The sequence below is a fragment of the Pocillopora damicornis genome, chromosome 8, assembly GCF_964200805.1.
Source record: "Pocillopora damicornis chromosome 8, jaPocDami1.2, whole genome shotgun sequence".
Lineage (NCBI taxonomy): Eukaryota > Metazoa > Cnidaria > Anthozoa > Scleractinia > Pocilloporidae > Pocillopora > Pocillopora damicornis.
In genome coordinates, this window is record NC_142677.1 from 14,441,509 (window position 1) to 14,469,230 (window position 27,722).

Genomic DNA, 27,722 nt, shown 5'->3' on the forward strand with positions numbered 1-27,722 from the left:
ACAACTACGATATTATCTTCTTTGATTATTAGTTTGGACCGCGTATCGTTCTCCCCCTGATCTTCCCGAATTTGTCTCGAGGACTGAATCAATAAGTTCATCTGGATATCTTAGCAGAGGGGAGTGTATGTGTACAAACCTTGAAGGAGTAAAAAAAAATTTCAAAGTCTGGCAACACAGTTTCATGACTGCTCTTGTCTGGCTAAGAAAAACTATGGATTGTGGCAGACAAACTGTCATAGGAAGCCCCACCTAGCATCTTTCCCTCAGTGGCACAGTTCTGGACAAACAAACTCTAGAGATGAACGACATACTAAAAAGAAACAGATAAGATTTTTTTCTTTAGTACTTTAGCGACGTAAATTACTGCATCCCAAACGTCTCACTCAGACTTTACGCTGATGATACCACATGTTATGGTGCTGATGTATCTCCAAATATACTGGAGTTTGTGGTCAACAAAGATTTGGTTCAGAAATAACCATCTCATATTAACGACAGCAAGACACAGGCATTCTCCGTTGGCTCATGCAAATATGATTATGAACTCTACATGGACAGTACTAAGAGAGACATTGCTAATGATGTTAACATTCTGGGAGTAACCCTGGATAGTAAACTTAATTTTAAAATCCACATCTCAGAGCCACTTAGGAAGGCTTATGCTATGGCCGCAGGTTTGTGACGAATAGGAAGATTTTTGGCTATCGACACGGTGATCATGTTATAAAAGACATTTATTATCCACACTTAGAATACTGCAGTCCTTTAAAGCGTGGCCTAGGAAAAGTTCAAAGTAATCGATTAGATTACTGAGATTAGTAATCTCATTAATGTATCTTAAGATGCGTATTGGGTTACGATAAAACTGTTGAAAAGATAGCCATTTAGCCATACGGCTGTGAACATTTGAAATAGTCTTGCCACCAAAGTTCATAACTCAGCGAGTCTAACAGAATTCCAAAACACTCTTGAGAAAGCTATTTATAAGAATCATTACTTCATTTCTTTCCATTTCCCATTATTATTAATAATTTCATTTTCCATTATGTTTGTAATTCATTTAACTATTTCATGTTGTTTACACACGAGTTTACTAGCTTTGAACGAGTTACTACTCCAGTACGTACATGTTTAAATAATGAATTGTAATTTATTGTGGAAAGAAAACCAAGACCTGACGTTCAAAAAAAACACCTGAGTACACAACTGAAGAGGAAAGAGCTCGCGGGGAGGACGTTAAGAATTCCACTAAATTAGACGTTCTCCAGAGAGCAGAAGATAAAATTCAAGTTGTCTTTGATGAAGATGTCTTGACTGTGCTTCAAATTACGCTTGATGATTTTAAAAGGAAACTCTCCTCTTAACAAATGTCCTCCCCCTCTTTTTATTCGATGCGCATGCGAAGATTTCATAGAGGATATGGACACTGAACGGGAACTTTAATCGGTGGAAGATCAAGATTATGATACGCTGAAGACAGCAAGGTTACCATGACGATCTATCCTTTCATCCAGTTAGTCGTAGGTGTAAAGTGGATAAGTGTGCATGATCCAGCAGTGCCCAAAATTGTTTCTGGTTTTTAATTTTTAGCCGTTGCGGAACGATTATTTACGACCTGGGTAACACAAACAACTTGGTTTCCATGGTAACGCAAACGGCATCTTTTTGTTTTCGAAGTTGTTTTATTCCCTGGAGTTCTTTCAGTTCGCATAAACCACATACCAAAGCAAAAGGCCGGGGTGAAAATACTAAAAACCGGGATAGGAAAAAGAGAAAAGGAAAAAAATTCTCAGAAATACAGAGACACGCCAAAAAGTTAATAGAAATATCCGTTGGGGGGGGAGAGGGGAGATCCACAATGCAACGCCTGGTACATCGCGTGATTCTTCTTCCGACGAGTCTGACATCGATCAACCGATCAGTGCGTCTAAAACGAAACTGGCTTTACCAGACTCCTCTTCAGAAAGTTCTGATGGAGAGAGCAAGTTTCAAGGTCGAGGATACAGGGTTCTCCTTATCAGGCGGTAAACGGTAAAATTTACCACTTGTAAGAGCACTTATTACTGCCTGCAAACGCTCAGAACCCTTAAAAAATACGCATTTAAGGTGAGCTAATCTGGTAAGAAAGTGTAATAACAAGCCAACAGCGTGCACTATCGTAGATCTACGTGTGCTTTAGTTAGCTAACACTGACTGGTACCTTTCGAATTTCGAAGCAAGAGCGATTTTTTGTGGGCTTTCTGTTAAATCTCACAACATTTGTCAGTTCTCTGCACGTGCAAATGTGGTGTCGTTTAGTTGTTCAGTTTCCACGATGAAACGGCAGCAAACATTACTGTCGTTTCTGACCAGTAACAAGAGGCCACGAAGAGTGGCTGGTAAGCTTTACAAGAACTTTAGGGGTAAACAAAACAACGTACTAGCGATGGAAAAGCAGCCAATTACCAGAAATAACCGCCTTGACAGCTCTACAATTTCCGGCTATATTTATTGCGTTCGACGTTAGGAGAACGCTTTGTAATCTTTGGGGATCCTGTGGTCGATGGGATACCTGTGCATGCCAGGCGTGAAGATTCGAGATTTTTGGTTACTTGGACGGGCGATGTTCAAAATCTGCGCCATTTTGAATAATTATTAAGCGCGCGCACGAATTTTAAGCCCAATAGCCGGCCAAAGAAATCGCGGGCTCACCTGGTGGACATACGCACACAACTATTTTTATGCGCAAGCAACTATACCTCGTGCGAGTGCGCACGCAACTATACCTCGTGCGAGTGCAAGCTGCTCGTGCGTCCGTGTCGCCTCCGTGGATATCTTTGGATTATTCGGTAAGTTCATTTATTTTTCTCAAACTTCATGCGATGTTTCTTAAAAAGTTCATCGCTTCAACTTGTCAAAGCCTTACCAGGAAACTTTTTAGTACTCCAAGAGCATGTAGAAAGCCCGATGTCGGCGTTGTCCGAACTACAACAAACCGAAGACCTTCGCTGCTCTCCTGCTTTGAATTGATGTCCTCGAATTTGCCGAACAACAAAGCAAATCAACCGATAACTCTGACACAAAGTTGTCTCAAAGCAAATCTACCAAGCCATTGTGCTTTGACCCATAGCGGTCACAAATACAAACCAAACAAACCGAGTCATTGTACTCGGTGGCCATTGCGCCAAATGACCCGTTGTGGTCACAAAGCAAATAAACCGAGTCATTCTGCTCGATGGCCATTGCGCCAAATGAAAAGTGACAAAAGTCAAATGGTTACCGGGCTGATAAGTGGTGATTGTAGTTCACAAGATCATGATAAGGCTTTGACAAGTTATTCTTCTGAGAAAATTGAAAATCATAGTGTAACTATTTCTGAAAATGTTGAAGTTCGTAAGAAAAGAGTGAATTGTCAGAGGAAAAGGGACAGGGAACCATCTCGCGTTCCTGTTAAAATAATTCTAAAGGCACTAAGTAATACGAAGTCTAGGAATAGAATCAAGTCTTTTGTAAGACAACATCTTCCAGACAGTTCTTTTATCACTAATTTATGTAGAAATTACAACACCTGGAAATTCTGGTATACCAATGATCATTATTATAGTAAATTTGTTTTTTACATGAACATACAGAAAAGAAAATTTACAACAACAGATAACTATTCTACATGTAACTGTAGACAAACACATATCCGTGTGGCAGATTTAATGAATTCTGGTGGAAAAAGCTTTCCTCAAACTCATAATGATAATTCAAAATTAAATGGAGGTATGTCTCCTGAGAATGCTGTTAGTCATGATTTACCATGGGATTGTTTAACTGAAAGGCTTCGTCTCATAGGACTTATACCACATGATGTAGGTGGATTTGGAGATTGTTTCTTTAAATCAGTTTCGCACCAACTGTATAGGACTGCTGACTTGCATCTTGAAATTCGTATGGCTGGAATTGGCCATTTACAGAGTTACCCAGAATTGTATATTGAAAGCATTTCTAATGATCACTGGAATAACTATATTCAACAAATGTCAAAACAAGGCACATGGTGTGATAACATCATAATGCAAGCTGTGGCCAATGCATACAACTGTGTCATTCATATCACACAGTCTAATATAAATTCACCTGAAAGTACAATCTTAACTCCTGTTGCTGATCAGGATGGACGAAAGACAATATTTATTGGATATATTAACGAGTTGCATTATGTTTCAACATTGACTGACAAAAACAGTAGATATAAAAACAAACTCACATGCATAAAGAGAAAATTATCAGAAACCAATGAAAACAGACATGGTAGACTTCTTAAGCACAGAAATTACATGAGAAGAGTCAAATATACAGAAACAGCTAATGAAAGGGCAAGCAGACTTGAAGATAAGAGAGGCACTTATAGAAAAACAATGTCTGAAGAAACTGCTGAAAAGCGAAAAGAGAGACTTAAAAATAATAGAGACACTTATAGAAAAAGAGTGTCTGAAGAAACTGTTGAAAAGCAAAAAGAGAGACTAAAAAGTTACAAAGACTATTATAGAAAAAGAACGTCTGAAGAAACTGTTGAAAAGCGAAAAGAGAGACTTGCAAATAGGAGAGCCAGTTATAAAAGGTCTCAAACAATTTCTGCAGGACAAAAAGAGAGCTCTGCTGGTCCAGTTCACGAACAAAAACATGCACAAAATAACATGAACGATTTTCATAAGTCCAATCAGTATTCAGTTTGCCAATGCACTGTCTGTTTTGAAGCATGGCCATTGAAATCCAGTCCAAGGAAGGTTGATCACTACCAGTGTCAGAGGTGCATACGAGATAAACAACAACCAAAAAAGTTTTCTAAGGAAAATGACATGGTGCCATCATTAGTACCTTTACAACTGCAGGGGTTAACCCAAGTAGAAGAAATGCTTATTGCACGTGCACTTCCTGTTATGCGAGTTTACATAAAACCTGGTGGACAAAGGGGCTATTCAGGCCACTGTATCAATTTGCCTCAGGATATAGCTGAACTAGCACATTCTCTGCCTAGATACCCAAAAGATCTATCTGTTATTGTTGTTAAGATGAAAGGTAAAGAGAACAGTTTTAAAGATGTGACAGTGCGAAGGCAAAATGTAGCTGATGCACTACAATGGCTTGTTAATAATAACTCACACTACAAGGACATAACCATCAATCAAAATTCTTTAAATTCTTTACCAGAACATGGTGTTCCACATGGTCTTCTCTCGGTTGAAACAGAGAATATAGATTTGGATGCCACATGTGAACCTGACTTAGGTCCTCAAAATGAAGATGACATTGTTTATAATGAGGGTACTGAAATGAGTAGTTTTCTGCCTATTCCAGAGTGTCAGCAGCAAGAAATAGAAGCTGTGCGCCAACAATTGTCTAATGATTCTAATCACTTGCCCTGGCCAACAGTTGGCAGTGAACCATTAAACGAGTATGTAACTCCCTATTTAGCAACAATGGCTTTCCCAACATTATTTCCAGATGGTAAGGGTGATCCTACTAACCCATCATTACGCCGAGATATACCACTCGGAGAAAGAGTAAAGCACCTTTTAAAGTTTGGAGAAAACAAGAATGACAAATGGGTATATCGCTTTGCTACTCACCCCAGATTTGGTTACTGGGCATTGAATATGATACAAAGAAAACGTATTCTGCAACAGACAGGCATGTTCCTAAAACAAAACCCAGGAGAAGCTCATTTGACTGCTGAGGAGCTGCGGCAAATGGCAACTAGCAATAACACAAGTATGTTTATATCTAAGATATCACGCTATCTTAGTAACATTACTGGTTCTAATGCTTATTGGCACAAAGCTAAAGAAGATTTAAAAGCAATAATAGCCCATGCTGGAGCTCCAACATTCTTTTTCACATTCTCCTCTGCTGATATGCATTGGCCTGAACTTCATGCAATTTTTGGCAACTCAGTCAGTAATAATTCAACTGACAACAAACGGCAGAATGTGATTAACAATCCTCATATTACAGACTGGTTCTTTACACAGCGTTTAGAAAGTTTTATTAAATACTGGTTATACAATTCACTAGATGCTGAGTGGCACTGGTACAGATTTGAATATCAAGCTAGAGGTAGTATACATTGTCATGGTGTAGCAAAGCTGAAAAATGATCCAGGTTTATGTAAACTCTCAGAAACAGCTCTAAAAGGCTATTTGGCTGAAATGTCCACTAATACAGCTGAGCAAGTCAATATACTAGAACTCAATCAACAGATAGTGGATGGGAAAAAGGCTTCCCAGGCAGTTTGTCAGTATGTAGATTGGTTATTGTCTACATATAATCCAGATCCACCAGATAATGGCACATGGGTGAAGCCCTCTATTCATCCTTGTCAAAAGCGTCACAAGGACCTTGTAAGTTTACAAGACTCTGAACAAGATTATGTTGATTTGTTGAATACTGTACAAAGGCACACTCGCTGTAGTACAAACTATTGTCTTAGAAAGAAACAAAACGAAACAGAACTGAAATGTAGATTTAAGTTTCCATTTGAACCTTGTGTTAATACAAAACTAGAGTTTGAGCCCATTCATACAAAAGATCGAAGCACTCAATACAAAGCAAAGATCATAACAAAGAGGAATGATAGCAGACTCAATAATCACCAACGACTTCAGCTTCAAGGCTGGAGGGCAAACTGTGATATTCAAGTGATCATTGATTATCATGCATGTGTTGAATACCTTGCAAAATATGCTTCAAAAGGTGAACCAAAGTCACCTGTAATGAAACTTGCATTTAATTCTATTGTCCGTAATTGCAACAACAATAGCAACCCTACAAAATTGATAAAAAAAGTGATAATGAAGTCACTTGGCCAACGTGACTTCTCTGCACAAGAGACTATGCATCATCTCATGTCACTGAAACTTGTCAGCTCATCATTTAATGTGGTACCTATTAGTCTAAATGGTTCACGTAGAATCAAAACTATAACAAATGATGGAGATACTGTAACCAATGACTCATTGCTTGATACTTACGCTAAAAGGGAAAAATATATTCAAACCATCCCAGATATAATGGCTCTTAATTTCATTCATTTTGCAACAAAATACAAACTTGTCAACAACAAACTAACAGTTCAGCCTCATAACATGATTCCCAGAGTTTTTCCAGTATTTTCTTCCAATTCAAAAGGTCCAAATTTTGGACTTTATTGCAAATATCAGTTACTTAAGCACAAACCTTGGCATACTACACAAGACAATGCCTGGGATTGTCAGGAAGGCACTGATGAAATATACATCACAAAATGGAAGGAATTTCTACAAACACCATATGCTGAAGAGCATGTTCCTGACTGGTATGAAAAACTACAAAGTGTACAGAATAACACAGAAGAGGAACCAAATATAGAGCACTCTTCAGAAGAGCTTCCACAGCGTGAAGAGTGGATGGATTTAGCAGATCTCATACCTGGGTATTTTGTTAACCAAGATAATATAACACAACAAACATCTCAGCCTGATTATGACTGGCAAAATGACAAGATTAAGTATGCAAATCACTTAATACAGGAAATGCCATCCTGGATAAAAACTAAGAAAGATACTTTGGATTCTACCTTTGGTTTGCAACAACAAAATATTGATGTTAATACATTCAGTGACATGCAAAGACATGCCTACAATATGGTGAAAGCACATTCTGAACAAGCCTGCCCTAAAGATCCATTGCTTCTTATTATACTTGGAGTTGCCGGTACAGGGAAAAGTTACCTCATTAATGCCATCCGAAACCTGCTCCAACACTCTTGTGCAGTGACTGCCACAACTGGCAAAGCTTCATTTAACATAAACGGATGTACAATCCATTCACTATTAAAATTGCCTGTTGGCCCAAGACATAACAAAGAATTAACAGGACAAGGGCTTGTCACATTACAAACCAAGCTGAAAGATATCAGTTATATCCTAATTGATGAATACTCTATGCTAGGACAAACATTGTTTGGCTGGATTGATAGACGCTGCCGACAAGCAACAGGCAAAAATGACGAAGTATTTGGTGGTAAATCCATGATGTTAGTTGGTGACCCAGCTCAATTGCCTCCAGTGGCAGATAAGCCATTATATCATTCGAGACCCTCCAGTTCTACAGGTGAACAAGGCTATTTAGCTTATCACATGTTTGGCAATGTTGTAAAACTGTCAGTAAACCAGAGGGTTCAAGGCTTAAATCAACAGCAAGCTCAGTTTAGAGATTTACTCATACGCCTTCGCACAGGAGATTCTAATGAGCAAGATTGGAAACTTCTTTTGGCAAGACAGCCTTCCATAGCATTGAACGTGAATGAGTTTCAAGATGCCACTAGGCTCTATTTCAGCAATGAAGAAGTTGCTAATTATAACTTTGAACAGTTATCAGAACTTCATCAGCCAATAGCCTGCATCACTGCACGTCACTCTAGTGATATAGCTAAGAAAGCAAGTTCAGATGACATGTCAGGTTTACAACCGACCATTTTCCTTGCAAAAGGTGCACATGTAATGCTTACCATGAACCTATGGATAGATGTTGGACTTTGTAACGGTGCAACTGGAACGGTTGAAGATTTCATTTATGCAAACAACCAGCAACCACCAGACTTGCCTGTCGCTGTCATAGTAAAATTTAATGAGTATAGAGGTCCATCTATCAGTGATAGCATTCCACGATGTGTGCCTATATGCCCAATAACAATAACCTCACAGACACTAGATAGTTTACATGAGAGACAACAGTTGCCTCTCAAACTTGCTTGGGCAATCACAATACACAAGAGCCAAGGGTTAACACTGCCAAAAGCATGGATTGACATTGGTCAGACTGAAACTACTGCAGGCATTTCATATGTAGCTATAAGCAGAGTGAAAACACTTTCATCTTGTATTATTGAACCAATGACTTTTGAAAGACTTAAGAGTCTTAAGAAATCCACTAATTTAAAATATAGACTTGAAGAAGAAAGCAGGCTATATAATCTAGCAAATATAAATTGATCCCAAGTTGAGTGATGCGAACAAAGTCACTCACAACAGTACAGCACCCAAAATTGATTAATTAGAATAAATTGATTATACGGCCTTCAACACATGCATACATAAATGATTTTTTTTTATGGTTATAAATAGTTCACTTTCCAACTACATTTAAAGCAAAGTTCCATGTAATGTTTCAGAGTGTTGTATTAACTAGGGTTTAAAGGTATTTTAAACACCCTCCTAAAACATCTGTATACATCCTTATTTTTTTTTTTTCAACAGACAAGACAGAGATCTAATATGGCTTCAGGTATGTATCTCCCGGTCATACTTAAATATTATGGTTATACGTTCCTTTCTTCTATTAAACTAATGCTTCTTGTTTTAAAATCATTTTATAACCTTACCTGCTCTATATGCTCTCATTAATAAAACATATTATTTTGAACATCTAGGTATTAGATGTACACTGTTTCCTATCACTTTTGTCACCCTTTAATGTTCTCATGTAGTTATATGATACAATTTATTTTTCCCACACCTCTTGCATGTTGGTGGCGAACTTTGGCCAAAATATCACTGTTATTTGTACTAAAAATAATCTTAATTACAGTAATTAATGAGTGGTGAACTGCTCTTGTTTTGCTAAATTTTAACACTTCCCCTTCTATTAAGCCCTTCCTTTCTATTTAGCCCCCCCCCCCCCCCCCCCAATGCGCCTTAAAACAATAAGCCCCCTGTGGGCTTAATAGAGGATTTACAGTACATGAAACAAGGAGACTAATATTTACATGTTTTTTTCAAATAACACAAGCTACCTTATGCAGTAATCCCATCCATGCCAAATTTATTACATTAATCTAAATATCTTTTTACCTCCTCCTACAGAAAAACAAGACATAACTTGCTTTGTGCATAATGTCTCACCAGTAAAAAAATCTGGACCAACAAGCTACTTTAACTGCCACCTTCAGACAGAGAAAGATCTCATTGGCAGTGTATGCTTTGCAACTGAAAAGAAGGAAACTCTTGATGCAATGGCCGCACAAAGATCACCGGTTAAAATTTCAAATTTTAACATCAGCAATAAGTATGGACGAAGTGATGTAGTAATAAACAGGAACACAACCATCACTTCAACAACAACTGATTTTCCATACAAAGCACAAGATGATGTCACATCAATTGCATCCTTGTCAAAAGTAGCACCACAACAGCTAGTGTCAATAAAAGGAAAGATATCACATCTAAGTGCGACCAAAACTATAGTCATCCAAGATTCTCCTGTCAAAAAACAGGAAGGCTATATAGTTGATCCATCTGGTTACATAAAAGTTATTTTCTGGGGTGAGCATGTTGACAGCGTCACACCACAGTCCACCTATTTCTTCAACAACTTGAGAATGAAAGTATCTCAGAATCAAAGATACTTGAACACACCAAAACAAGATAATTTATACACCATCAAGGACGCTGAACCCTTCAAACAAACATTACCTGAAGTCAGTGACATCTCAACAACAACAGAAACCATTGGAGAAATACTAGGAATAAGCAGTGTCACCAAATACAACTGTTGTTGTTCATGTTCAAAAAAAGTTACAATCAAGGGAAAAATTGCAGTCTGCGATAACTGCAAAGTAACACAAAAGGCAACCAGCTGCAGTGTAAAGTGGACACTCAAGATCCATATCCAAAACTCCAAACAACCACTGCAGAAGCTTCAGCTACAGGTTTATCAAGAAGCAGTGCCAAAGTTGTTTTCAATTTGTCACTTAATTGCAAATGAAACAACAGAGGAGGAAATCACAGAGGCTGTCTTAAACCTAGAATTTAATTTCATTTTGCTCTCGTAGAACACACCTGTATTAAAATCTTCTGTACCAATAAGGATGCCCGAGGAAGTTATACCTGCAAGAGTGACTACGCTAATGTACACGACTATGCAAGAAAAACTAGAATACACTTGCAGAATTCGAGAAAATTGGATTGCCCGGCAGTCATGCAGATTCGATGTATTCGGTGTACAACGATTACTTCATCGACAAAGCAAAGTTCCTATCAGATAATAGCTTGGTGATGGCTAAGAAGGCTATTCTAAAAGAAATCAATGCCAAATCGAAGAGTGACTTAGGGTTTAGTTTCCGTACTTCGACTCGGTTCCACGTAAAGATCCCGTTAAGCTCTTCCCATGTCAACCACCCTGTCGGGGACTCGTCCACGATAGGACAATACGTCGATAAACGTGTAGTTGACAAAATCTACGACCTCGTAAAGCAAAACATAACTAACCTTTCTGAGGTGCAAAGGTCTCTTGATGAATATGTTCGGGAGGATCTATTTTTCGGCCATCCCGAGGAACGAATGCCAAAGAAAACAAATAGGCGATACTACCCTTGTCGCCAGGACTTGCGAAACCACATTGCCAAGACGATTTCAGCAGTGAAGTATTGCGATGACGACCAAGAAGCATTGGGTAAAAAATAGAAGATTGGCAAACTAAGTCTCCCAAAAGCAACTTCTCTTACCGTACCAGAGACGCTGTCATTAACAAAAAAGATGAACCAAGACCTAGAACTCCTGAGGAAACCTTCCTCTTTGTACATCAAGAGCCATGGCAACAACGAATGCTTGAAAGATGTGGTAGTGAACTGGCCCTGATGGACGCCACGTACAAAACGACAAGGTACGCAATTCCACTTTTTTTCGTTTGTGTACATACCAACGTGGGATACAAGGTTGTGGCTGAATTCATATGTCAGTCCGAAGATCAAGGCTCTATAAGTGAAGCACTTGCCATAATCAAGGGATGGAACCCAGCGTGGAATCCGGCGTACTTCATGGTGGATTATTCCAATGCAGAAATCGCTGCCCTCGAACAACAATTCCCCAAAAGTTTGGTGTACATTTGTGATTTCCACAGATTACAGGCAATGCACCGCTGGTCCTAGTCAAAGAAGAATGGCCTTTCGTCTGCTGAGCAAGAAATATTTTTAGAGCATATGAAGAGTATCACCTATGCTAGCACAGTTGACAAATTCGAAAAGCGAGTGAATGCCTTGAAAGAATCCCGGCTTTATAAAGAAAAACCAAATGTTCAGAACTATCTAAACAACACGTGGCTATCATGCCAAGTTCGTTGGGCACAGGCTTTTCGAAAGCAGCAGGTGACAAACATAGTTAACACCAATAACGGCACTGAGGCGCAAAACAAGCTGTTCAAGTACGAATATCTGCCGAGATCAGTTGACAAATCGGTTTATGGCATTGCAACGATGCTGGTAGAATCGTTCATTCCTGACTCGCACAGAAGATATTTGGAAAAGAACCTCAAGTTCAGCGATGCCTATGGAAGATATAATTCTAGAATACCGACTTATCTTCACAACCGACCACCACAGTTTGTTAAACACTGTTTGGACAGTAGATTTGCCGCTGGTGAATTCGCTGAAGCCGACATCTCATCCGTAAACTTTCAGAAAGGCCAATTCAGCGTGAAAAGCGCAGCCAACGTAAACAAAAAGGAGCTAGTGGATTTTTCCTATCCTAGTTGCACCTGTACCTCCTGGAAAAAAAGTAATTACCCTTGCAAACATTTCTTTGCAGTGTTTGCCCGCTACTCTCAGTGGCGATTTGAATCTCTACCCCATCAGTACAGGAGCAGTGTCTTCATCTCTCTTGATCTGGATCATTTGATTATAAATAAGCCTGACAGTAATGCACAGAATTGTGGCATTCCTCAAGGTACAGCTAAATCATCATCATCCTCCGACGGCCGTCCAAGGCTGGCCAACGCCTCTGGCGATGAATCGATGGACTGCGAACAAGCAGAAGCAGAATCTGAGGAGAAGTCAGGAGAAGCAGAATCTGTGGAGAAGTCAGGTATTGAGCTACCCAATAATAGTCCCAATGGCGCCACTACCACTTCTACAGTTGAAAAACTGAGAAAACGGTTTCTTGATAAGATCGATACCGTCAAGAATATCACGTATATGGTAGATGATGAAATCACGATGTCAACAGCTTTAAAACAACTGGAAAATATTCAGCTAATGCTAAAGAAGAGCTGCTCTTCAACGCATGGTATTCCTCTCAGAATAAGCCCAGCCAAGAAGAAGTTAAAGATCACGTCAACGGAATACCATCAAGTATTTCACAAGAAATTGCCCCCTAGACGACGCTGGAAAAAGAAGACTCCGAAGACTGATGTGATTTTCATTGAAGAAGACAGCAATGACGATGTTGATGATGATGATGCTAAGAGGAAGGTTAGCTTTATGTTTAATGATAAAGTGAGTCGAGAAAGGAAGATCAGATTGAGATTGTTTGATTTCGATGTTAGTGAAATATCAAACATTTTTCTTGTATCTACTAGGAAACTGCAGACGACTGTTTCAACAGCTTATCGGAAACACAATTGAGTTTTTTACTCACATCTGTATTACGCCCTAAAAATTCATGCTAGGCTTGCTTTTACAGTTTAAACTATATAAACCATATAAACTATATAAACCATTTAGCCGTACAGACATCTTTAAGTACTCTTTTTGGCACAGACATATCGACACATGGAACAGTTTACCGTCATCAGTAGTTGAACTTGACTCAATTAATGCTTTTAAGAAAGCTCTTAAATCAACATTTTTTAACTAGGCCTATGACTAAAAATTAAATTATTCTATGTATTATACATTATTTAGTTATAATCTTAAACAAAATAGTTATCTTAGATATGTCTTCTTTATTTAGATTTTATATTTATATAGATATATGCCTGTATGTAAAATGTATCAGTATGTATATGTATATTGCATAGTATTAAATTTTTATATCTGGGGTATAGTTTACAATGAGGATTAAGTTCCTCCCTTCTATAACCCTTTTTTAATAATAATATGTTATATGTTATTATTTAAATAAAGTTGTTATATATATCAAGTTACGAAGCCTAGCTTTTCACTCTCTATCAATGACTGTTTTCTAATGAACCAATACAATTTTTTTTCAGGCAACCAACTTGTTCGTTGCAGACTTAACTGCGAGTGGTGACGGAGAGCAGATGACTGTTTCGCAGGATGATGAAGCAAACACTACCCGTTTAGATCTTTAAACGCTCAGGTTAGGCCATAAGTTCTCTGATAAATACGGTTAGTTTAAATGTTAATTCGCATTGGAATTTTGCTGTTATTAGGAATGGAAGCGCTGAGCTGCCAGCTGAAAGGTGAACCCACCGCAAGACTGTTACGCGCTAGTAAAATGGGCCTGAAGATGACAGAAATCATGTTCCACGACGGACCTGCCAAGCTCGCCGTTTCTGATGCATGGACATTGATCCATCCAGAGGTTGCGAAAAGAAATATAAACTTTAACAGTGCAATACCGGGATTTCAGCCTGGTTGGCTTGTGGACAAGGTGCTTTTTTTTTTTTTTATTAACATAGAGTGTCTTCTCCATACAACTTTCCTCCATGAAATGCTCTCCTTTTTCATTTTTTCAAAGGTTATCGAAGCAGTTCTGTGGCGCCTGACCTTAATCCACAGAGATATTTTTGTGGCAGACACAACTATGGCTGAAGTGGTAAAGCGACATTCCAGCACTCGCTTGCTTTGGTCAGGAGAGAACTTTACCCAGATTTCTAAAATATTTATACCCATGAACAAGTCTGGAAATCACTGGACACTTCTGGTTAGGACCTTACGATAATAATCTTTTTGAATAACGCACTTTAATCAAGAACCTTTTAACTGGACTTTGCATTATAAATAAATCTTTAAGCGCTCTCTTGCATATGTTTTAAAGGTTCTGGATCGAAAGCAGAAAACCAGATATTATTTCGATCCCATGAATGGGCGTGTACACACCATTTTGAGCACCTCAGTTCCTAAGAGCAAACTGATAGAACTGATCGATGACATCAGGTGAATTATTTTCAACTCAATGTTTTCCTTTTTATTTTGATGCATGCAGACAAAACATACTTATGTAATTGCTGTATTTTGTTTGACTCTGCAGTGCCGTTGCTGATCTCAAAACGGGATGGAATTGCAAGTCATGGCTATGTGTTGAACCACTACATTACACACAGACCGATAGCTATAACTGTGGTGTGATTGTATGTCTTGTGAGTAGCATAATCACTTGCTAAAGCTCACTTTAATAGGACTGCTTCCTGGTTTCGAATGTATTAAATTTCTCTTTGTTTGTTTGAAGTTTGCTCGGTGTTTGTGTGAGGGGTTGGATATCAATGGAAGTTACGATGTGGACATGGAAAGGGAAAGAATAACGTCTGTCATATTTGGCTCGTGTTATGATGACCTTGATTGGTAAGTTTCGATGGTGTCAAATACCATTGTTTCTTAAACGCCGCAACACTCTCTTTGACGTCCCATATCTTTTGTTCAATTATAGGAGAAATACCGCGGTCTGTAAGATTTGCAAAGACGACGATGGAGAGGATTGGCTTGGGTGCGATAGCTGCGGCCAGTTTTTCCATGCAAGTTGTCTGGATGTGCCTTTCGCGGAGACGGTTACGCAACATTTCACCTGCCCTTAGGGTGGCTTCTTGTCAGCACAAGTAGAGTTTAAATTTTAAAGCTGACTATAACAACGAACCAGATGATGAACTTAATGTCATGTACAGACCTTAATTTGCAAGATAAGAAATACAGTCCTTGGTAGTCAATTAAGATAGATTTTCACGAGCGTCAATGGTGCAGAATCGTAACTTGATGGAGCCAACGGTGGACAACATCCCAGAATTCAAACTTTGTGATTTTTTTCTCGGCTTAAACGCTAAGTCAGTTGTTCAATTGAATAGGAAGAAAAACATTTCGAACTGAAAACAGCATTATTTGCAAGTGTGGATCTTTTGAGAAAAGGTCTCCTAAACGAGTGGTCTTGATTGTGAATATTTAAGGAATGGTAAATACATTAGCCTTAACATGGCTGTTTCTCGAAGCTCAGTGTTTTCCTACTTGCCTTTTTCCACGTGAATTGGAGGCGATTGAATAGATATAATATGCAGTAAAAGAACTTCAGCTGATAGAAATTTTAAATTTCTCATCTTAGGCTGTGGATACAAAATTCAAATGAAAAGGAAGCCAACTGTGATTAATGCTTTGAACAAGTCAAGATACGTTTTTTTCGTCACACAACAAGTTACATAACGTGAATATCATTCTTCTTGATGCCTTTCCCGGTGTCACCAATGCCTTTCCCGATGCCTCCGTTGGTTAATAGAGCATTAAAAGTATTGTTCCAGTTAAAGCTTGAGGAAAATTGCTTAACTTTTTAAGTAGCGAAGTGTAACTTAGTAACATTTCGGCTTTACAACACGACTGTTTTCTGCAACTACAAAACGTACATTTAATTCTTCTTGGTACCTTTCGGATGCCACCGATGCCTTCATTGTTTATTAAAGCAGTAAAAGATATATGTACAATCAACACTTTTGAATTGCTTAACATTTTATTTAGCGAAGTAAACTGTTTTCACTTCGGCTTTACAACACGATTGTTTCCTGATACTACAAATGATCTGTCTATATATGAAGTATGAAAGTTGTTTCACCGCTGACCACTCGTATTTGGGTGGTTTTTTCTATCCCCGCTCGTCGCCCGTGATGTAGTAACTCCCATTTATCAAACGATCATGGCGTCCGTCGAGTAGTTTCTTGTTAGTTGTGCGATATGTGTTAGGTTTCTCCGTAATTTTCATCAGTATATGGTTGTCGTTTTGCAAGAAATATAAAAGTTATGCCAGGGGCTAATTGCTCAGTATTTGGCTGTGGTTCGTGCAGAAGAACGAAGGGAATTGGTATTTGGAAGTTGCCTATGGCAAAAGACGAAGCTCATGGAACATGGCGAGACGAATGGCTTGGTGAGATAAAAAAGACAAGAGAAATGGATCAGAACTTCAGGGAACAGTTGAAGAGCGATAGAATATATACCTGTGAGAAACATTTTGCGCCCGAAGATATCGAAATATGTAAGTACATATCTGTATTTTCTTATTAAATTTTCGGATTTGCTTCTGTAACGAGAGCACACTCGGAGATCACGTGCACCTCAGGTGACACATGATACAGCGGTCGATGTTATCTAATCGAAAAGGTTTTAGATCACATATATCTACATGAGAGCGCACTTAGTTTACAAATAAAGACTGTTCGTTACCTAGAAATCGTGTGTTTATGCTAGAACGAAACATGGTACCAGGAGTGTAGCCTCTTCGACACGATGACTACTACACCACCTCAAGATTCAGCGAGTGTTCAAGCGCCGACGCCATGCTATGGAATACAAAGCAATTTACCAATTCCGTCGCGATTGAATTTGGCAGGAAATATTTCAGAAAACTGGAAGAAGTGGAAGCAAGTGTGGGATTCGTTCGAAATCGCCTCACGTCTCAACCAGCAAGAAGATAAACACCGTGTAGCTACTTTCATTACCTGCATTGGAACCGAAGCCCTCGAAGTCTACAATGGTCTCCCGTTCGAAAATGAAGAAGACAAGAACGTAATGAATACAGTTCTGGAGTTGATGGAGAGGCATTGCATTGGCCAAACAAATGTCATTTACGAGCGATACTGCTTCAATAATAGAAAACAAGAAAGCGGCGAATCATTTGACACGTATCTCACAGCGCTCAAAACTCTCGCGAAAACGTGCATTTTTGGTCCGCTCACCGACGAATTAATTCGTGATAGGATCGTCTGTGGAATTTGTGACACGGGAACTAGGAAGAAATTACTACAAGAGCCCAAATTAAATCTTCAGAAGTGTATCGATGTATGTCGATCAGCCGAAACAACTGCATCGCAAATGAAAGTCATGAGTGGAAGAGAAGAAGTCAACGCACTCAACCACAAAGAGAAAAAAGACGGCAAAGATGCCAGTCCTAAGTTAGTTAATTGCAAATACTGCGGCAGAAAACACGAGAGATCAAGAGATAAATGCCCAGCGTTCGGAAAAGAATGTGCGAAATGCGGCAAAACAAATCACTTCGCCAAGCTATGTAAACAAAAACTTGGTGGGCGACAACGAAGAAAAGAACGGATTCACCGAGTGCGAGACGCAAAAACTTCGCAGGATTCGAGCGATGAAGAGTACTGCTTCACGATTTCATCCGAAAATCTGGAAGAACAAAGTGTCAAAAGTGTCAGTAGTCAACCCATCAAATCGAAAATCTTCGCAACAATGGAGATCAAAGGTCATCCCGTTCGCTTTCAAGTCGACAGTGGCGCCACCTGTAATGTGATAAGCAAAAACGATTTACCGAACGAGTGCCCGATCGCGCATTCGAAACAAGTCCTCAGCATGTTCAACGGATCGAAAATGGAAACCATCGGTAAATGTCGTGTTCATCTGGTAAATCCCAAGGTTGATGAAGAATGCGAAACAGAGTTTGTTGTTGTCCATAACGACTGCACGCCACTGTTGGGTTCCAAAACGGTGCAGAAAATGAAATTGATCAAAGTGCGTTACGAGAATATCTCATTGGTACAAGAAAAGACTGAAGCAATGGGCCTAACGATGGAACAAATAGCAGCAGATTTCCATGACGTTTTCACTGGAGAAGGAAAATTTGAGAAGAAACTTCACTTAGAGTTGGACACAACCATTGAACCAGTGAAACAGCCTGTTAGAAGGATTCCAGTGGCAATGAAACCCAAGTTAAAGCAAGAGCTCACTCGTCTCGAAGAACTTGGTGTTATAAAAGCAGTTGACACTCCAACAGATTGGGTCTCAAGCTTGGTACTTGTTAAGAAGCCCAACGGCAAGCTTCGCGTGTGTATCGACCCTCAGCCACTAAATAAAGCTTTGAAACGCAGCCACTACCCTCTTCCGGTTATCGACGATCTCCTGCCGGACTTGTCAAAAGCTAAAGTCTTCAGTGTGTGTGACGTTAAAAACGGGTTTTGGCATGTCGAGTTAGATAAAGATTCAAGCTATCTAACAACGTTTGGCACTCCATTTGGTCGGTACCGGTGGCTGAAGATGCCATTTGGCATATCACCCGCACCGGAATATTTCCAACATCGTTTGGATCAAGCCATCGAAGGCCTTCCCGGTGTGCGCACAGTTGCAGACGACATCCTCATCTCGGGTGAAGGTGACACTGTGCAAGAAGCAGTGAAAGATCACGACAAAAAACTCGTAACTCTACTTGAAAGGTGCCGCGAAAAGGGAGTGAAACTGAACAAGGAGAAGTTCAAGTTGAAGATGACAGAAATCCCCTACGTTGGTCATGTGTTAACAAGAGATGGGCTAAAACCAGACCCATCCAAAATAGACGCCATCAAAGGCATGAGGCGACCAACAGATGTGAAAGGTGTACAGCGGCTTGTTGGTCTAGCGAATTACCTGACGAGATTCTTAAAAAAGCTGGCAGACATTTGCGAACCTCTTCGACAGCTAACGCGCAAGGATGCAGAATGGCACTGGAGCGACGTCCATGAGAGCGCCTTTAAGAAGATCAAAGAAGCAGCTTCCCAAGCACCTGTCCTCCGATACTTTGATCCCGCCAAAGAGACTGTACTTCAATGCGACGCCTCGGACACTGGACTTGGAGCTACGCTTTTACAAAATGGTCAGCCAGTGGCATACGCATCGCGATCCCTGACGGATACAGAACGCAACTATGCGCAAATAGAGAAAGAACTGCTAGCCATAGTGTTTGGAGCCGAGAAGTTCAACCAATACACTTATGGTCGCAAAGTGATTGTTGAGAGCGACCATAAACCACTTGAAGTTATTTACCGCAAACCCCTCGTGGCCGCCCCCAAGCGTCTACAACGAATGCTACTTCGCCTGCAGAAGTATAACCTCGAAATTGGTTTCAAGCCAGGCCAGCACATGTATCTGGCAGACACACTCTCTAGAGCACCCCTTCCCAACACCACATCGCGCGATGAAGTGCTAACCATCGACAAAGAAGTTGAAGAAATACATATGGTCGAGTTTCTGCCACTCCGCAAAGCTAGCCTAGACAATATCCGTAAAGAAAGTCTGCGAGACAGCACGATGCAAGCACTTCAGAAAGTCATTCGAGAAGGGTGACCTGAGACCAAGATTGATCTCCCAAATGACGTCACGCCATACTTCAACGTTCGTGACGAGCTATCAGCGCAAGATGGAATTATCTTCAAAGGAGACAGATGTGTAGTTCCAAAATCCCTCAGACCAGAAGTCCTATCCAGAATCCACCGATCACATATTGGCGTGGAAGGATGCTCGAGACGCGCGAGAGAAAGCGTTTTCTGGCCAGGAATGAATACAGCTGTGAAGAACTTTGTCAGACAGTGTGAAACTTGTCGAACCTTTGAGATCTCCCAGCAGAAGGAAACACTCCACCCACATGAGGTACCTGACCGGCCATGGTCCAAGGTTGGTGTTGATCTGTTTGAGACAAACAACCGACGTTACCTCGTGACGGTAGATTATTACAGCAACTACTGGGAAGTCGATAGGTTGGAGTCCAGTACAACATCTAAAGCTGTTATCTACAAATTGAAGCAACACTTTGCAAGGCATGGCATCCCGAACACTGTGTTTTCCGACAATGGCCCACAGTTTGATTCGGATGAATTCAGGAGATTTGCTCGAGATTGGGAATTCAATCATTTAACCTCAAGTCCCGGACATTCGCAGTCCAATGGTATGGCGGAAAGCGCAGTCAAGACTGTGAAAAGGCTTATTAAGAAGGCTAACAAAGATGGAACAGATCCTTGGCTCGCGATCCTCGACCACCGAAACACACCCTCAGAAGGCATGAAAAGCAGTCCAGCACAACGACTAATGAGTCGTCGAACAAGGACCCTACTCCCAACAAGCGAGAAGCTCCTTAAACCCAAACTCGCCGAAAATGTCCAAGAAGAAAAATGGAAGACAAGAACCAAGCAGGCATTTTACTACAATAGAAACGCTCGAGATTTGCCACCACTGAAAACTGGAGACTCAGTGCGCATTCAGCCCACAAGCAACCCCAAGGCGCCCTGGAAGAAAGCCACTGTTCAGGAACAGGTGAACATGCGATCCTACAAAGTCCTCACAGAAGATGGCTCTGCCCTTAGACGAAATAGAAGGCATCTGAAAGCAACTACAAAAGAGTCTCACACGCCAACAACCCAGATGCCCAAGCAGACAGAACTTCCCTCGCCATCTAAACACATTGAACAAGAAACTAACGCCAGTGGTCACTCCAGCTCAGAAGTAGCGAAGCCACAGGAGCCAGCGATCGAGCAGCCTGCGACTGATCTAACATCGCAAGCCTCCAAAGGCAACCAGACTCGCAGTGGTCGAATAACGAAGCCCCCGTCCTATCTGAAAGACTTTGTTCGTTAACCTGAGTCAGTGTCATGAGAGACAAAGACATTACCGGACTTGACTAGTTGATTCTTTTGGATAGTGGTTTTGATTTTTTTTTTGTTTCTCATGTTTGTTTTGATTGTTCCGTTGTTTCGTTTTGTTTCTTATGAAAGAAAGGATGTAACGAGAGCACACTCGGAGATCACGTGCACCTCAGGTGACACATGATACAGCGGTCGATGTTATCTAATCGAAAAGGTTTTAGATCACATATATCTACATGAGAGCGCACTTAGTTTACAAATAAAGACTGTTCGTTACCTAGAAATCGTGTGTTTATGCTAGAACGAAACAGCTTCGAGTTAGTTTTCACCGATCAGTGTTGCTGCTGTTTGAAGTTCGTTCTGAAAGTGGATATGGTTTTAGGTTTGACTATTTCCAAGTTTGACAATTTTATCTTTTCTTTGATAGATCAATCTGCGAAAATGACTAAAAAGAAGCCCAAATTTGGAGCTTTGCCGAAGCTGAACATGCCTAAGAAAAGCCATGAAAGCAGCAAGCCTTCACCACGTCCTGAACGTTCGGTTGTAAAATGTAACGAGGGGCCTTTACCACACAGCTACTACAAGGGATTTTCAGAGCTCTGCCAACTATGGTCTTTATTATAGTACATAAAATAATTGTCCTTCAGAAGGCATTTCCCAGGATAATTTCTCTATTGCACTAATTCTGGGTTATCTTAACTCAGCTTTTAACAACCTGGCCCAGGACTCTATAAACATGTTATGCACAGGACTTTTCGTGGCATGGTAAATTCGGCTTTACATTGTATGTGAACAGTTCTTAATTCAAATGTTCTTGATAATTGATACATGTAAGTGTTTTAAAACATTCATAAAAAATAATTAACAAATTTTTTACAATGCCATGTTTTACTTAGGATAATAAAATGTTTTATTTTAATCTTGCCTGTAGTATACTAGGACAGCGGTTGTTTATGTAAAAGTATACATCCGGGAAGGTGTGAGCGGGGGAAGATTATTAAAAGAAACGTGTACTGTGTGTACTGTTGTTGTTCGCCTTCGTGGCTGCCTTTTGTGGCATACTTCTTCATTTTTAGACACTACAAATTGGCGACGAGGATGGCGAATTCAGTAGAAAGGGCGCTTCCACCTCTAGATTTAACAGGGTCTTCCTCTCAGGTCGCGGAACGATGGCGACAGTGGAAACGATCGTATCAGTATTACATCGATGGCAAGGGAATTACGAATCCTTCTCGGAAAACAGCTCAGTTACTCCATTTAGCAGGTATGGAAGTACAAGATATTTACGAAGATATTCCAGATCCTGGACCACTGAATGCTAACGAGGATAATGAGTATGTGGTGTGTCTGCGAAAGTTGGATGCTCATTTTCGAGCCGAGGACAATGTACCGTACGAGCGTCATGTCTTTCGTCAACTTACGCCGACAAAGGGAGAGACCGCCGATAAGTTCATGGTTCGTTTACGTAAACAAGCTCGTCATTGTAATTTTGGTCCAACTTTGGAAGAAAATTTACGGGATCAATTGATTGAAAAGTTGCCTAATGTTGAGCTAAAGAAGAAGCTATTGGAAGTCGTTAATATTACTCTGCAAGCAGCAATGGATAAAGTTCGAAAGTGGGAAGCCTCACACGAGCAGGCAGGTCAAATGGTCATGCCAAGCCAAGAACCTGGAGCAGGTACTCATGCAGTTGAAGAACGTCCTGGGCGTGGAGACAAAGGGAAAAGCGTTTGTTTCAACTGTGGTAAAGAAGGTCATTTTGCCCAAAGTACAAATTGTCCCGCCCGAGGTCGCAAGTGCAGCAAGTGTGGTAAATATGGTCATTATGCCAGCTGTTGCAAAGGGGGAAGGAACTCGAAGCCTGGAAAACAAGGTAACAACCAACAACGGGGAGGCAGACAGCAGCGTCATGGTAAGGGGAGACAGGCAAATCATGTTGAGGGTCATTGTAACGAGTCAGGTGAGGATGACAGTTTTGCTTTTACTATAGAAGAACAGACATGTGCTATGTCAAATTCCTCTGAACCCGTTATCTCAGTGAAGATTGGTGGAATCAGCAGAGATGTGTTGATTGATTCAGGTTCTGCAAGTAACCTCATTAGTAAAGATACACTGCAGGAACTTAAGTATCAGGGGCTCAAGATTGAATTAAAACCTTGTCTGAAGAGATTGTATGCTTATGGGGGTCGAGAGCTTAAAATTGAGGGCCAGTTTCAGACAGAAGTTTCCGTACCCAAAGCAAAGGTTGTGGCAGATTTCATTGTTGTTGAATCCGGGCGTTGTTTGCTGGGATATTCGTCCGCCACAGATCTTGGAATCCTTCGTGTGGATCTCTCGGGAACTCTTGGGACAGGAGACTGTAACACTGTTGATGGTACCTTCGTGGGAGGACTCAAAGCAAAATACCCCAGTGTATTCCAGGGAATTGGAAAGCTTAAAGATTATCAGTTGAAGCTACACATTGACCCCAGTGTAACTCCAGTCGTTCAAAAAATGCGACGAGTACCTTTTTCTGTAAAGGACAAAGTAACTGCCAAGGTTAACGAACTCCTTGAAAAGGACATAATTGAGAAAGTCGAGGGGCCTACGGTGTGGGTAAGCCCAGTCGTTGTTGCTCCTAAACCGTCCGGGGACATAAGGTTGTGTGTCGACATGCGGAGAGCCAACGAGGCCATTATTCGGGAAAGATTGCCCATACCAACCATAGATGAAGTCCTTGAAAGTCTTAATGGGAGTGGTGTTTTCTCGAAGTTAGATTTAAGGTGGGGTTTTCACCAAATTGAGCTGGATCCTGATTCAAGGGATATCACTGCTTTTGCCACCCATGATGGTATATTCCGCTACAAACGTTTGAGTTTCGGTGTAAATGCCGCACCAGAGAAGTACCAGCATATCATCACCCAGTCAATGGCAGGTCTACAAGGGGTGTCAAACATAGCAGATGATCTTATCGTTCATGGTCGAGACACTGAAGAACATGATAAGAACTTACACAGTGTGTTGCAACGTCTTAGTGAGAAGCAGCTGACTTTGAATGCTGAAAAATGCACTTTCCGAATGACTAAAGTGGTATTCATGGGTCTTTTGCTGAGTAAGCATGGCATCGGCCCAACGGAGGAAAAAGTCAGAGCAGTTGCAGAGGCAAGTCAGCCTCAGACACCCTCAGAAGTCCGTAGCTTCTTGGGGCTCGTTGGATTCAGTGCCAGGTTTATACCCGATTTTGCTACCACTGCTGATCCCCTCAGAAAACTTGCAAGAAAAGGGGAACCGTTCGTTTGGGGCAAGGAGCAGGAGCAGTCGTTTCAGAGATTGAAGAGTCAAGTTGCAAGTGCACCAGTCCTAGCTTACTTCGATAAGGACACACCCACCCGTGTTATTGCTGATGCAAGTCCTGTTGGACTTGGCGCCGTGCTGGTGCAAGAAAAGAATGGGGAAAGCCGTGCCATCTGTTATGCTAGTCGTAGTTTGAGTCAAGTGGAGCGTCGTTATAGTCAGACAGAAAAGGAAGCACTAGCCTTAGTCTGGGCTTGTGAACGCTTCCACCTCTACTTGTACGGGCTTCCACAGTTTGACCTGGTGACAGACCATGAAGCACTTAAAGTCATCTATTCCAGGAAGTCTAAACCTTCAGCCAGAATAGAGCGCTGGGTTCTGCGTTTACAACCGTACAACTATCAAGTTTGCTATGTGCCTTCAAGAAAAAACATCGCAGATGCCCTTTCCCGACTGACGAAGATACCGGCGTCAGACAATTCCGCGGAAGATGATGGATATGTACGCGCGATAGCTCTACATGCTGTCCCCGCTGCATTGAGAATCAAAGAGATTGAACAAGTCTCAGCACAAGACTCTGAGTTGCAAGCACTCAGAAATTGTCTCATCGAAGGGAAATGGGACAATGCCCCGAAGCAGTATTTGCCAGTGCACAATGAGTTGACTTTTATTGGCCATGTAATTCTCCGGGGGACAAGAATTGTTATACCCCAAGCACTTCGCAAGAGAGTCGTTAGTTTGGCACACGAGGGGCACCAAGGAGTCACAAAGACAAAGGAGAGACTTAGAACAAAAGTCTGGTGGCCTGCTATGGATCGTGATGCCGAGAAAAGATGTGCAGAGTGTTACGGGTGCCAGATGGTTACAAAGAACGTTCCACCCCCACCATTGAAGTCAACACCGTTACCCAACAAACCATGGGAAGAAGTAGCTGTGGATCTAATGGGTCCGTTACCTTCTGGAGAACACTTGTTAGTTCTCGTTGATTATTACAGCCGGTGGATAGAAGTTGATGTTATCCGAACAACTTCCAGCAAAACCATCATTCATTGCTTGGATGCCCAATTTGCAAGACATGGGTTGCCTAAAGGTCTGCGTACCGACAATGGCTCAAATCTTGTATCCAAAGAAGTAGAAGATTACCTGAATGAAATGGGGATTGAACACCGTTACACAACACCTCTATGGCCAAGAGCTAATGGCGAGGTAGAGAGGCAAAACAGGTCGCTTCTTAAGTCCATGAGAGCAGCCCATGCAGAAGGACAGAATTGGAGAGAGGAGCTAAACAGGTTTCTTTTGGCGTACAGGTCCACGCCACATTCAACCACAGGAAAGAGTCCCGCCGAGTTATTGTTTAGGAGAAAGCTAACAACTAAAATGCCTGAGCTAGTCAACGTTGAAGAGGAGGAGCTAGAAGTGAGCGACCAAGCCGTTCGTGATCGGGACAATCAGAGAAAGCAGTTTAACAAGGACTATGTGGACAAGAAGTTCCATGCCAGAGATCGAAATGTGAAAGAAGGAGACAGTGTTCTGCTTGAGAAGAAGAAAGAAAATAAGCTGTCACCTTGCTATGAGAAGGAACCGTATCAGGTGATATCTCGTTATGGGGACCAGGTGGTGTTGCGATCGCCTCAAGGTGTCCAGTACAAACGCAGCCTTCAGCATATTAAGTCCTTTAATATGCCAGATCCAGAAGAACAGGAAACGCCACAACAGGACGCTAAACCACGGACTGAACCTAAGTCATTTGAGACGCCACCTGTGGCAGAGGATCAAGTACCAATGGCTGAATCACCACCAGAAGATGTACCTTCTACTGTACCTACAGCTGAGCCGCATGTGAGAAGATCCGGCAGAATTACGAGCCGTCCAAAGGCTCTGAGTGACTACGTTCTGTACTAAAACTAGTGACATTGGCATTTTCATATTACTGTTCGTTGTTATTACATGAGTGACATTGAAACGTTGTTTTATAAGCTGAACGGCCAAGGCTATGTTTATGTTTAGCGTGATTTTTGTCTTGAACATTTGGAATCGAATTGAACTTTTACGGTATCTAAACAAAGTGGAAGTTTGTTATGTTTCTGTCTTTCGAGGTCAACCATCTGAGCGAAGAAAGAGAGGGAATGTAGTATACTAGGACAGCGGTTGTTTATGTAAAAGTATACATCCGGGAAGGTGTGAGCGGGGGAAGATTATTAAAAGAAACGTGTACTGTGTGTACTGTTGTTGTTCGCCTTCGTGGCTGCCTTTTGTGGCATACTTCTTCATTTTTAGACACTACATTGCCTAACTGTTTCTTGTTCATGACTCCTCATGATCTCCTTTCGGAGCGCTTTACCCTTTGACTGCTTTGCATTAATTTTGTAGCGCTGAATGATGTCTTTAGCACAAGAAAATGACCGCACCCTTATATATAAGCAGTTTGGAAAGAGCATAGTCAAATACAATGCTTTTAAACAATTTTTACTTTGTTTTGTTCAACCTCTGAACCTAAAGGTGTATCGTTCACATTATGAATTTTTCGATGGAGAATTTTTGATGGGCGCGATGTACTGTATGCTTTAGGAAATGACAAAGTTGAGAATGACCAGCCGCCTGAAGCTGCAAATGTGCTTTACTGGTTTGAAAAGGTCCCTTACCTGTTATGCTGAAAACTAGGGAGAACCCTGGGATACAGGCTTATAGATCTGGACAAGTTTTCTTCAACACTCTCCAGTGCACATATTTGCGGGGAAGGTGAGATACATATAATTTTTGCCAAGTTTACATGTGTTCAGTTTAAGCTTAAGGTTGGCTCTGCACCAAATGTTTCAACTTTGTCATGTAGTTTCTCTGTAATTGCTTGTTATAAGACATTTTCACACAGCTGTCTAATTTTTAAATGGCAATGTGTGCTTTACTTCAGTTTCTTTCTTTATTAATATTTTCCCCCTTTGCTTGGTAAGTGTTCACTGTTTAAAACCTACAGTGATGTATCTGAAACAATTATTTTCATATTTCAAATAATACATGTATATCTACCACTATTTAAGGCAATTTGAGGATTCAGGAGAATGAATCTGGAAGAAGAGGGCTAATGGCTCATCTCACTGCGCAGTGCAGCTTGTGCC

General features: G+C 40.9%; 5 protein-coding genes and 2 long non-coding RNA genes across 8 annotated transcripts in view; 6 read left to right on the forward strand and 1 right to left on the reverse strand.

Annotated features, from left to right (window-relative positions):
* Window positions 1-27,722, reverse strand: part of LOC149041526 (uncharacterized) — a 42,686-nt gene that overhangs the window by 9,751 nt on the left and 5,213 nt on the right. The gene's annotated exons all lie outside the window — the stretch shown is intronic.
* Window positions 1,977-27,266, forward strand: LOC149041528 (uncharacterized). Its single transcript, XR_016179113.1, has 2 exons — window positions 1,977-2,109; window positions 27,178-27,266. It is a non-coding gene; the product is annotated as an uncharacterized LOC149041528 (long non-coding RNA).
* Window positions 2,688-9,148, forward strand: LOC149041529 (uncharacterized). Its single transcript, XM_089180259.1, has one exon. It carries the CDS (start codon window positions 2,724-2,726, stop codon window positions 9,000-9,002), a length of 6,279 nt encoding a protein of 2,092 aa, XP_089036385.1. The 5' UTR covers window positions 2,688-2,723; the 3' UTR covers window positions 9,003-9,148.
* On the forward strand, window positions 9,267-10,840 carry LOC149041530 (uncharacterized). The gene is made up of 2 exons (XM_089214624.1): window positions 9,267-9,294; window positions 9,873-10,840. Exons 1-2 carry the CDS (start codon window positions 9,285-9,287, stop codon window positions 10,838-10,840), a joined length of 978 nt encoding a protein of 325 aa, XP_089070750.1. The 5' UTR covers window positions 9,267-9,284.
* On the forward strand, window positions 11,381-14,177 carry LOC149041531 (uncharacterized). The gene is made up of 2 exons (XM_089213768.1): window positions 11,381-13,252; window positions 13,993-14,177. The coding sequence occupies exons 1-2, from the start codon at window positions 11,987-11,989 to the stop codon at window positions 14,092-14,094; spliced, it is 1,368 nt and encodes a 455-aa protein (XP_089069894.1). The 5' UTR covers window positions 11,381-11,986; the 3' UTR covers window positions 14,095-14,177.
* On the forward strand, window positions 14,202-16,079 carry LOC149041532 (uncharacterized). Of its 2 annotated transcripts, XM_089213770.1 has the most exons (6): window positions 14,202-14,396; window positions 14,484-14,669; window positions 14,784-14,902; window positions 14,997-15,105; window positions 15,195-15,307; window positions 15,393-16,079. In XM_089213770.1, exons 1-6 carry the CDS (start codon window positions 14,241-14,243, stop codon window positions 15,535-15,537), a joined length of 828 nt encoding a protein of 275 aa, XP_089069896.1. In that variant the 5' UTR covers window positions 14,202-14,240; the 3' UTR covers window positions 15,538-16,079. The 2 variants fall into 2 exon arrangements, with proteins under 2 accessions (XP_089069896.1, XP_089069895.1); XM_089213769.1 differs by having other exon boundaries at window positions 14,202-14,669.
* On the forward strand, window positions 16,619-22,260 carry LOC149041533 (uncharacterized). Its single transcript, XM_089213771.1, has 2 exons — window positions 16,619-16,970; window positions 21,764-22,260. Exons 1-2 carry the CDS (start codon window positions 16,739-16,741, stop codon window positions 21,958-21,960), a joined length of 429 nt encoding a protein of 142 aa, XP_089069897.1. The 5' UTR covers window positions 16,619-16,738; the 3' UTR covers window positions 21,961-22,260.

Excerpts from the sequence above, each read along its gene's own strand:
- LOC149041529 (XM_089180259.1), top strand. The coding sequence starts at position 2,724 with ATGCGCAAGCAACTATACCTCGTGCGAGTGCGCACGCAACTATACCTC.
- LOC149041531 (XM_089213768.1), top strand. The coding sequence starts at position 11,987 with ATGAAGAGTATCACCTATGCTAGCACAGTTGACAAATTCGAAAAGCGA. Across the intron at positions 13,253-13,992 it reads ATGATGATGCTAAGAGGAAG|GCAACCAACTTGTTCGTTGC; the intron begins GTTAGCTTTATG and ends ATTTTTTTTCAG.
- LOC149041532 (XM_089213769.1), top strand. The coding sequence starts at position 14,241 with ATGGGCCTGAAGATGACAGAAATCATGTTCCACGACGGACCTGCCAAG. Across the intron at positions 14,903-14,996 it reads GAACTGATCGATGACATCAG|TGCCGTTGCTGATCTCAAAA; the intron begins GTGAATTATTTT and ends TTGACTCTGCAG. Across the intron at positions 15,106-15,194 it reads GTGGTGTGATTGTATGTCTT|TTTGCTCGGTGTTTGTGTGA; the intron begins GTGAGTAGCATA and ends GTTTGTTTGAAG.
- LOC149041533 (XM_089213771.1), top strand. The coding sequence starts at position 16,739 with ATGCCAGGGGCTAATTGCTCAGTATTTGGCTGTGGTTCGTGCAGAAGA. Across the intron at positions 16,971-21,763 it reads GCCCGAAGATATCGAAATAT|ATCAATCTGCGAAAATGACT; the intron begins GTAAGTACATAT and ends TTTCTTTGATAG.